The sequence below is a fragment of the Equus asinus genome, chromosome 13, assembly GCF_041296235.1.
Source record: "Equus asinus isolate D_3611 breed Donkey chromosome 13, EquAss-T2T_v2, whole genome shotgun sequence".
Taxonomy (NCBI): domain Eukaryota; kingdom Metazoa; phylum Chordata; class Mammalia; order Perissodactyla; family Equidae; genus Equus; species Equus asinus.
This window is the reverse complement of record NC_091802.1, coordinates 39,134,721-39,145,171: the sequence shown is the minus strand read 5'-3', so window position 1 is coordinate 39,145,171 and position 10,451 is coordinate 39,134,721. Positions and strand designations below refer to the sequence as shown.

The 10,451-nt window shown below is 53.9% G+C and overlaps 1 protein-coding gene across 14 annotated transcripts; it reads left to right on the top strand.

The window, feature by feature from the left end:
* Positions 1-789: 789 nt before the first annotated feature.
* ARL5C (ARF like GTPase 5C) lies at positions 790-10,358 on the top strand. Of its 14 annotated transcripts, XM_044744644.2 has the most exons (9): positions 815-1,026; positions 4,150-4,415; positions 5,019-5,079; positions 5,893-6,007; positions 6,258-6,405; positions 7,133-7,216; positions 7,743-7,894; positions 8,449-8,571; positions 9,528-10,358. In XM_044744644.2, coding segments are annotated over exons 5-9 (504 nt in total). In that variant the 5' UTR covers positions 815-1,026; positions 4,150-4,415; positions 5,019-5,079; positions 5,893-6,007; positions 6,258-6,261; the 3' UTR covers positions 9,529-10,358. The 14 variants fall into 14 exon arrangements, 9 of the variants coding, with proteins under 9 accessions (XP_070339252.1, XP_044600579.1, XP_070339249.1 ...); XM_070483148.1 differs by lacking the exon at positions 5,893-6,007; XM_070483149.1 differs by lacking the exons at positions 815-1,026; positions 5,893-6,007 and adding an exon at positions 3,053-3,174.
* The last annotated feature ends 93 nt before the right edge of the window (positions 10,359-10,451 follow it).

Sequence of the window (10,451 nt, the reverse complement as noted above, 5' to 3'; positions counted from 1 at the left end):
CCCCCCCAGCCCCTGTCAGCGAGCTTTGGGGGAGGAGCTGAGTATTGGCGACTCCCCCAGTCCCAGCCTGAGAAAGATCAAGAAAGGAAGAAAGTCAGCAGGTGACTGCCAGTTCCTGCTATCACCAGCTGGCAGGATGTAGACTTCTGACGGTTGTTAGCTGCCATCACCTGTATCCTGCCTCACATAGCACCCACAAACGGTTTCTACACTCTTCTGGTTCTTTCTGGGGTGGTGGACTGGGAGGACTAGAGCTCCTGGGTCCTTCACCTGAATGCTCCTGCCTAAAGTGTGTTTGTGTAGAGGGCAACAGACATCTGGGTCTCTCTGGATGAGGGGTTAGCAGACCCAAAGAAAGAGGAACTGGGCAGGCCCACAGGTCAAGTGGCTGGCCTAAGGTCCCCAGAGAGTTGATGGCAAAGCTAGCTCTGCTGGGCCTGGAGCCCAGTCTCTGCCCCACAGTGTGCTGCTCTTGCCACTGCCTTTCAATGGACTCAATCCTTTATTCCCATGTTTATTCATTGGACATACATTTATTGAGCACCTACTATGTACCAAGCACAAGTCTAAATGGGAACCACAGACAATTCAGGACAGCACAATGAGCTCTCTGATGTGGGGAGCACTGGGCACTGGAGGAACCTGGAAGAGGAGTCACTCCCTAACCTGGGGAGCTCAGGGGAGGCTTCCTGGGGGAGGGGAGGCTTGAGCAGAATCTAGAAGGTTGGTTAAGGAGTTAACCTGGCCAGAGAAGTGGGGGAAGTGTTCAAGGCAGGGGAAGCGGGGGACATGCATGACCCGTTCTTGGCAGTTCACTCGCAAAGTGTGCTCTCAAGGTGGTGGTCAGAGAGGGGTCAGCAGGAGCACGTCACAGTGGGCCCTGAGTCACATTAAGGAGCTTGGGCTTTGTCCTGAAGTTGGTGTGCAGAAACGGAAGGATTGTAAGCAGCATTGGCAAGATGGCCTTGGCTGTGCTTTGGAGCATAGACTGGAGGACCTAGCCTGGAAACAGTTGCAGGACCCCAGGTGAGAAATGAGGAGGGTTTGCGTGAGGCCACAGCAGTAGAACGAGAAAGCAGGCAATGGGTGCCAGTGACAGCTAGCAGCATCGAGAGCTCTTGGAGAGTGGTTGGAGGTGGCCAGTGAGCGAGAGGGAGGTGTCTGGGGAGACTGTGGGTGGTAGCCTTCTCAGACATGGAGGAAGCAGGTAAAAAAACCAGGTTAGAAATAGAAACAACATCTAGCTTTGGACAAGGTGGGTTTAAGGTGCCTTTGGGGGACAGCCAAGAGGAGAAGAGCAGAAGACAGCTGGGTGCTTGTTCTGGCACTCCATGGAGAGCTCCCTCTAGGGTGGAGCCTGATATTTTGAATCAAGGGCAGGGATTATTAACTTCAGTTTACAGAAAAAGCTCAGTGAGATTAAGCAACATGTCCATAGTTACACAGCCGTGAAGCAAGGCTTGTACTCAGATCTTTGGATTTCAAGTTCTGTGGTGTCTGTGACCCCCAAGATGCTAATTCCCCTGCCCCAGGATGCCCCAGCTTTTGCAAGGGGAGGGGCATTGGGGAGGGGGAAGCCGGTGTCTGAATATTTTTCTGTCTCCTCTCCATGTGCCTTCTGCCTGAAATTGCATTTGCCCAGAACTTGCAGGCAGGGGCATTTCTAGGTGGCTTGGAGGAGAGAGATATTTTTATTTCTTGGTAACCACAAGCCCTCCACCGATGCGCACTCAGCACACTGGTGGTTGTCAACGTGTGAGAATTTCAACAATCCTGAATTCGGCTGGGACTAGGCTGAGAGAGGCTGGTGCTACTACCACGGCCGCCTCAGGGACTCAAGAACTGAGGCGCCGGGGACCCCTCCGGCCTGGTACCCTCCTCTCATTCCCTGACTAGCTGCTTCTGTCTTTGTATAGGTTCTGCCCCAGAGTGAGGAGGTCAGAGAGGCCTCAGTCCCAGGAGTGGCTGAAACTTTCCACCTTTCGAAAATCAAGTGAACTGAGCTGGGGCCACAATAGCCTGGGAGCAAGGGGGTGTTCCAGTCCCGTACCTAGAGAAAATTCATGTCTTAGCCCCAGTAATCACATCCTCAGGGAAGTGTGCCTTGTCTCCCTTTTAAATCAGGCCTTCCCACCTACTGTGTCTCAGGGTTGTTTTTTTGTTTTTTGTTTTTGTTTTTGGTGTGTATTTGTCTCCTCCTCTAGACAGTAAGCTCCATAAGACCCGGACTGGGTCTGTTTCGTCTCCTTGGCATGTTTCCTAACTCCTGACTCATATTTGTCAAATGAATGAATAAATGAATGAATGCCCTTTAAGATCCCAGCTCTAGGCCTCACAGCAGAGACGGCTCTTGTCTGTTTACTGACTGTGCTCAAAAGCTGGCAGAATGTCACTTTCAATTCTGCATTTGGGGGAGGGAGGGCAGGGTGCACTAAGAGGTTCCTTTGCCTCCAGGAAACAGATGGTAAAAATGCTTAAAACATTGCCGTTTCCCCCAGCACCCTCTGCACCCCCACCCTACCCCACCCAGCCACAGCCCCAGCTCCTTCTCCCCTAGGGCTGAAATGGAATCACCCAGACGGGCTCTGATAGTCAATTCTCCTAACTCTGGATACCAAGCTAGGTGGGATGGAAATTCTGTATTCAGTGAACACAGAATTTCCCTCTTCTCTCCACAAACTTCCCAGCCTTCCTCAATCCTCTTCAACTGGTGTTCATACTCCTTTTTTTTTTTTTTTTAAATACTCCAAACACCATTTCTCAGGCTGTAGCTTAACTCACTGTACTTCAGTCCCGTAGTAACATGTTCCTCCCGTGTGCCGGGCACTGGACCAGGCGGGGCGTGGAGGGAGTACACAGGTGAACAAGACAGGAACCCCCACCTCTAGGACTCACAGTTGATTGGAAGAAACAGACATGGCAGTCTACAACCTCAGTGTTGAGAGAAACCCATTTGGCTGGAGAACCAGGCCAGGGCTTGGGAAGTAGGTGGCTAAAGGGTCTCAGGAATCCTCCTTTCTGAGAAGGTGAAAGGTATTCAGGCAGAGGAAATGCAGAAGCAAAAGCACAGTTGGAAAGAGCTGGGCATGTGTGGGCAAGGACCAGTGGGTGTGGAACATGGAAGAGAGCCTGCAAAGGCTGGTGGGGCTGCTGCTGGAGGCTCTTGACTGTAAGGTAAGGAGACTGATCTCAATCCAGTGGGCAATAGGGAACCATTGAAGGTTTATGAGCTGTGGAGTAACAGACTCTGAGCTGTGCTTTAGGAAGGTTAATAGGGCTGTAAGGGGGATTCCCTGGGTAAGGGGGAGGCAGAGGCAGGGAGACCAGTGAAAGAGCTGTTCCCTTGGAGAGGGGAGCACTAATGGGCTGTGGGAGGGCAGTGGCAGTGGGGTAGAAAGAGCTGGTTCTCCCATGTGATGAGTGGCCTCTCCTTCTAACCACCCCCTCAGCCTGAAGATGGTTTGCCTTCCCCACTTCTCTTTTTGTTTTCTGGTTTTTCCCAGTTTAAGCAAAGAAGGAAATTCACAAACAACAGAGGCTCCCCCTTCCTCTCCCTCCTCCAGTTTGGCTCTCTCTTGGCCCAGGTTCTCCTCTGCTGGGTCCTAGTATCTGGGACCCCTCTGTAGGGTCTCTGACTGAGAGTCTCTCCTCTTGCTCCATCCCCGTCTTCAGATGTCCACCCTCCGGGGTCAAGGAGCTGTGCACAAGCAGTCGGTTTGTCAGTGAATCGTAGAAGCAGCCCTGATTTGTTCCTAGAAGATGCCTATCACCAAGGGACCCGCACAAGGAGGGGAGACCCTGCCCTTCCCCAAGAGAGCTCCCTTTGAGTGGGCCTTCAGGACCCACTAGTGAAATAACTAATGATCTCTTGAGGGTTGGCATATTATCCCAGCTCAGAGAGGATCGGTGAGCCCTGTCTGCCCCACACAGCTGGTAGATGCGGAAGGCGGGTGGCCTAGGGTTTTTCTTCAGTCTAGTGCCCCAGACACGGCTGGGGGCTTGGAGAAGGGAGAGCTGGGATCCCGTTGTGGGCTCTGTGCTGAGTCTCTTTGATTTGCAGTAGGGAAGCAGTCGACCAGAGAATTCTGGGGTTTACTCAGGGGGAGGGGGAGGATGTGGAGTCTGGACTCCAGTTTCCTTGATCTCCAGGGCTCTGGACAGGTAGCTGGTTATCACGGTGACATCCATAGTGCCCGGGAGGGGCCAGCGTCCCAGGGGATTCCCAGGCCCAGCAGGTGATTCGTGGGGCTTCCGTGACCTCATTGACAATTGCCCGGCCCTCCCCGGAGGGCGGGGCTCCAAGCACCCCGGTTGGACCCGGACCCCAGAAGACCGCCAAGTCCTGCCTTTGCCTGGCCCGGGATGAGCCATGGGACAACTGATCGCCAAGTTGATGGGCATCTTTGGGAAACAGGGTAAGAGGCGCAGGGGGCATTCAAGCGACTGCTTTACTCCAGCTCTCACCTGGAGCTCCCCGATCTGGGGTTGTCGGGGTGGATACGCTGGGGGACCTCGGACTCGGAGGGTCCTGCGTGGGCGCTCCTCGCCTGCTCCGCACCCTCCCCTGCTCCCTCCGCTCTTCGAGGGCCCCGCGGCTTCGGTGCTCCCCGGGGCGCAAGGCTGGGCGAGCCTCCTTCCTCCTGGCTAAAAGCTGCCGCCGGTTTCCTGCGATTGTGACTTCGCGCTCGGCTCTCTCCCCAGACCCCTTCTCTTGGCAAGCCCAGAGCGCCCCGGATCTTATGAACTATCACTTTTCTGGAAATGTGGAGCGAGGGAAGTGGGGCTCAGCTCTCACTGCCACTATCCGGGAGTGGCGCAAATGTCCGGGGCCCGATGGGAAAGAAGTCTGTCTTGTTGGTTTTAGATGGAGGAGGCGGGAGGGGGCGCAGAAGTGGTCAGGAGAGCAGAGGACTCCCAGGTGGGGACACCTGTCTCCTTCCTGGGAGGCCTGGTGGGGCACACAGTCCCTTGGTCATCGGGTTTGGCCCTGACCCTGCCCTTCCCTCGGATGCCTTCAGAGCACAAGGTTATCATCGTGGGACTGGACAACGCAGGAAAGACCACCATTCTCTACCAGTTGTGAGTGACTCTGGTGGGGAGAGGAGGGGCCTGGGCCTTCCCACCAGACTGATAGGCATTTGGACCAATCACCTGAAGGCTTCGCTGGGTACCCGCGTTCAGCTGTAGCCAGGAGGAGTGATGGGGGGAAGGCTGGTATGATCTTCCTTGTGTAGTAACCCCTCAGTTCAGTGGCTCCTCGGCCTGGCATTCGAATCCTGCACAGTATGGGCAACCCCACTGCTCCCCGCCATTTACCCCCGGCCCCCTGCCAAACCCGGTTGCGGCCTTGACGCTGTCGCAACCTGCCTCTTCTTCCTGCCTCCTTGCTTTTCGACCCCCCTGGCGGCAGCTTCTTCCTTTTTAACTCCTGCACCCCACCTTTGCCTCTTAACTGTCTCCCCCTTCTGCGGACCCAAAGGGGAGGGCCAGCTTGGGTCTGGCTGGGCTCCGGAGCTTCTGGTCTAGCAGAGTCTGGCGCTCGTGCTGACAAGTATCCATCGGAGCGTTTCCCGATATTCACTCTCTGGATGGCCTCTCTCCCGTTTTGGAGCCTCCAAAGTCTTTACTTAGGACAAATTTTCCCCTGAAAAAGTGATGTATGTAAATGGTTTTTTAAAAATTAGAAGAAAAGCAAAATCCAAACAGTACAAGAGCATATAGTGAACAGCAAGTTTCCCTCTGGCTCCCAACTCCCAGGTTGACTTCACAGACCTTCCAGAAGCATTCCTTACACATAAAAACGTGTGTTTTCTATGTCACTTTAAACACAGCACCTCTCTGTTGGCCCTCACTTGTGTCTGTCTCGTTTTTCCATTCCCTTGCTGCTCAAAGTGTGGTCCGCAGACCAGTAGCATTGGCATCACCTGGAAGCTTGTTAGAAATGCAGAACGCTGGGCCCCGGCCCACACCCGCCGGATCAGAATCTGTATTTTAACAAGACTCTCAGGTGATTGAACGTGCAGGTGATATTAAAGTTTGGGGAGACGGCTGTGATGAGTCTCCCCTGTCTGGGGTCCAAGCCCAGGCAGGACTTGGTCTCACTCCTGCCTGCATTCCCCCGGGGCCAGGAGAGGTCAGGTAAACCTGGGCTGAGTTGTTCTGGGTTAGATTCAGCCTGACTTGTGAGCAGAGGGGTGGAGGGCCAGAGCTGGGAGTGGACCGGCCTGAGCTCTTGGTACCTGCTCCTACCTCCCTAGCCTGATGAATGAGGTGGTCCATACGTGTCCCACCATCGGCAGCAACGTGGAGGAGATTGTTCTGAAAAATACCCACTTCCTCATGTGGGACATAGGGGGACAGGAGGCTCTGCGCTCCACCTGGAACATGTACTACTCCAACACTGAGGTGAGGAGGGCACTGGGACTAGAGGGGCTGTGTGATTTTAGCCAGACCCTGAACCTCTCTGAGCTTTGGTTCCCCCGCTTGTGAGATGGAGATCATAATAATGACCTCCCTGAGTTGTGAAAATTAAATAATGAAACAATAGCTAATGCATATGTGTCAAATACTTAATGCAGCACAGTGCCTGTTAAAATTTTTTAATACTTCCTGGCAGCTCTGTCTGCTTGCTGGCAGCTTTCTGTTTGATGCACTGAATGGGGCAAGCCCTTTTCTCCAGGGGCCTTACTTTCTCACTGCGGCAGTGGGAGAATTCAGTGGTTTAATTCTGGAGTGAGATGGAGCCGAGTTCAAATTCTGGCACTGCCGTTCACCAGCTGTGTGGCCGAGGGCAAGATACGTCACCTCACTGGACCTCAGTCTCCTCATTGGTAAACGGGGATCACAACAGTTCCAGTGCCACAGTGTTGCGGCGAGGCCAAAACGGAGTCATGAATGCCCAGTGCTTCGCGTAGCCTCTGGCACACATCAGAGGTCGTGCTGTGTGCTCCCCATGTTTGCATGGAAAAGGGAATTAAAATGGGACTACGACACTGAGATCTTGAGACTAGACAGTTTGTTTTCTGTGGGGTTGGAGTCAGGGCAGGCAGAGGCCAGTGGGGGAGCACAGTGGGCAGGAGACACATTCACCAAAGAGAAAGCCCACCACTCATGGTTCCCCTCTGCTGGCCAGTTCATCATCCTTGTGATTGACAGCACGGACCGGGATCGCCTGCTGACCACTCGGGAGGAGCTGTATAAGATGCTGGCCCATGAGGTAAGCCCTGTGCAGATGGGAGAGGGCCCAGTGTCCCAGCTGTGTGACCTCAGCCTACCCCTGAGCTTCTCTGAGCTTCATTCCTCATGCCCCAGTCTCTGAGAACCTCTATCCCAGGAGCTTGGGCGGGGCTAGTTTATCCCAGGTGAGGGGCAATGATGTCCTCAGCATAACTGATCACAGAAGCCAGAGCTGCTGGTTCTGGTCCTGACCCCACCTCTCACTCATTGTGGGACCCCAGACAAGTCACTTCACCTCTCTCAATCTCAGTTTCCCCAAGTATAAATTGGGGAGGATCATTAAAATCCTACCTCATGAGATTGTTGTAAGGATTATATGGACTGGTTGGGAGGCATTCCACAGGCTGTTGGTGGCATTTGATGTGGTTGCTAGTGTCGGAGCTGGGCCCCCATCCCCGCCCAACCTGGGCATGGGCCTCTCTTACCGGGACAGCAGGGGAGCCAGGCAGTGGGAAGGGAGGCTGGGCCCTGGCAGGCTGACTGGGGCTGGGCTCCTCTGTCCACAGGCTCTGCGAGACGCTTCCGTCCTGATCTTTGCCAACAAGCAAGACATGAAGGACTCCATGAGCACCGTGGAGATCTCCCGATTCCTCACCCTTAGTGCCATCAAAGACCACCCATGGCACATACAGGGCTGCTGTGCCCTCACTGGGGAAGGGTTAGTGACTGCCCCACCTGCACCTCCAGAACCTGGCCCCACCAATGGATGACCAACCATCAGAACCTCCTGCTGTCTCTCTCCTGTCAGAATCTGGCTCACAGTTAGCTCCTGGGCCAAGCCAGTGGAGCACCTACTCACAGTTAAGAGGCTGTGGGTAAGCGGTGAGCAAGACAGAGTCCCTGCTCTCAAGGGGCTTGTTCCAGTGGGGAGAGAGGCGACACTCCACCTACACACAAACATTTTAGGTACTGATAAATGCTATGAAGAGAGTGAAAGTGGGTAACAGCGGCAGGGATGGGTCTGACTTAGCTCTAGTGGTCAGGGACACCCTCTACTAGGAGGTAACTTTTGAGCTGAGACCTGAATCAAGAGGAGACAGCATGGGAAGAGCTCGGGGACAAGCCTTGCAGGCAGAGATCACGGACTCTTTCTGACCTTGAGTTTCCTTATCCCTAAAGAGGCGGGTAATTACACCTGCGCCCTCCCAGAGTTTCTGGAGAGAGTAAATGACCCCATTCAGTCAACATTAACGTGCACCTACTTTGTGTCAGGCCCTCTTCTAGGCACCGGAGAAACAGCATTGAACAAAACAGACAAAAATCCCTGCCCTCGTGGAGCTTATTTTCCAGTGAGGGGAAACAGACAATAAACAAGAAAAATAAGGAAAATATATAGTAAGTTAAAAAGGGATGAGTGCTAAGTGGAAAAGTCAAGTAAGAAAGGGAGACTGGATGGAGGTGGGGGCATGTTGTAATTTTACATAAGGTGTCCAGGGAGGGGCCACCGAGAAGGTAGCTGCTGAGTAAACAGCTGGAGGATGTGAAGGAGCTGGGTCACCGCCACGCAGAGGGCCTTGCCTCGGGCCCGGAGAATTCCCTTCTCTCTTCCTTCTCAAGTGGAATCACAGCAGGCTGAGGAGCTGGATGCCTGGTTGAAGAGGCGGGGAGCCTTTAGGCAGATAAGCCCAAGGAACTATGCATTTCTGGCAGTGTCCTTGCCACCCCCTGGGTCAGGAACCCCCCTCGCCCTCCCAACAGTCGGCTCAATTCAACCAGCATTTCCTAAGTACCTCCCATGTGTCATGCACGGTGTTGGGTGGTACAGACATGACCAAGATCCCACCCTTGCTCTGGAGTTGCTCACAGTCCAATGGGAGAACTTGCTTCCGGAGCCTCTTCCTAGGCCTTTGAAGTCACCCTGACACTACCCCCAGTGATGGGAAGGGGCAGTGGAAGCTTGCCCAGAGACCTTGCAAAGGTGGGTCTCCAGGACCCTTCCTCAGGGAAGCCCTCCCTGACTCCCAAACATCCAGAGGCCTGTGCACGACTCCTTCCTAACTGTTATCACAGTATGGTTAGAGAATTATTTGTTTCATCATTTGTTTTACATCTATCTCCTCTGCCAGACAGTAAGCCCCAGAGAGTGTGTCTGTTTTTTCACCAGTAACTCCAGGCACAGTATCTGATGCATAGTAGTTCCTCAGTTGGTTTATGTTTGTTGGTTGACTGAATGACCGGATGTAACTTCGGTCATCCCCTCAGTTGGCTCCGGGCACGGGCTGAGCGCCTGAAGGCCAGCCATCATCCTCACGGGACATGCTAATCCTTGCCCTGTTCCTCCCTCTCTGCAGGCTGCCCGCCGGGCTCCAGTGGATGCAGTCTCGGACCACTGCCAACTGATGTCCCAGCCTGAGGCAAACCAGAAACTTTGGGGGTTTTGCAATAAGTACGTGGGTGGAAAACCCAAGGGACTATTTATTACTTTTCTATGATTCTCTGGTGGGACCAGGGGCAGCTGCGGACAGCGAGACTGCCGCCGTCTACACAACCCCCACCGAGGAGCCAGACTGTGCACCCTGAACTGCTGCAGGCAGGACGGCAGAGAGAGCCGCCCCTCGCTCCAGGGGAGCAGGCGTCCTTGCAGACACCAGGGAAGCTGTTGGATGTGTTTGGAGACTAGGAAGTAGAGTCTCCCCGCGCCCCGCGCAGCCCTCCTCTCTGTAGGAAAAATGGAGGCAGGGGGTGGGCAGGGAGCTGGAACTACTTTTAATTTCCTAGAACCCCATCCCAGCTTTCCGGCCCTTAGCCATCTTTGGGCAAAGGAGATTCCAGAGAGGTGAAGGGGGTGGGCTCAAGGGAAGGAGGGCAGAGCCAAAAGCTGGGAGGGGAGAGGGAGGAGGACAGGACGTCCCAGGCAGGGACAGTCCTTCGTACTGCAGGGTGATCCGCTCCTCCCTGGCCTTCCCATTCCCTCTGAGATGCTGGCTCTGACCACAGCTTTTGAGCTTTAAGCCACTCCATCCTTTGCGCTTCACTCCCAACGTCCTTCCAATGTGAATCCCACTCCCAAATGTCCCAGATTCCTAGTGTCTGCTTATCTTGTCTGTCTTTTTGTAATGACTTTTTTTTTCACATTGTATTAGGATTTTTAGAATGATTGAAGACATGCCATTGAAAACTGATCATCTCTTATTTCTGCCTGCTTCTTCTGCCTGTGCCTCAAACTGGCTTTTGTTTTTTGTACAAAGCTCTCAGGCAGGGGGAAATCCACCTTG

Excerpts from the sequence above, each read along its gene's own strand:
- ARL5C (XM_070483148.1), top strand. The coding sequence starts at position 4,370 with ATGGGACAACTGATCGCCAAGTTGATGGGCATCTTTGGGAAACAGG. Across the intron at positions 5,080-6,257 it reads ACCACCATTCTCTACCAGTT|CCTGATGAATGAGGTGGTCC; the intron begins GTGAGTGACTCT and ends CTACCTCCCTAG. Across the intron at positions 7,217-7,742 it reads ATAAGATGCTGGCCCATGAG|GCTCTGCGAGACGCTTCCGT; the intron begins GTAAGCCCTGTG and ends CTCTGTCCACAG.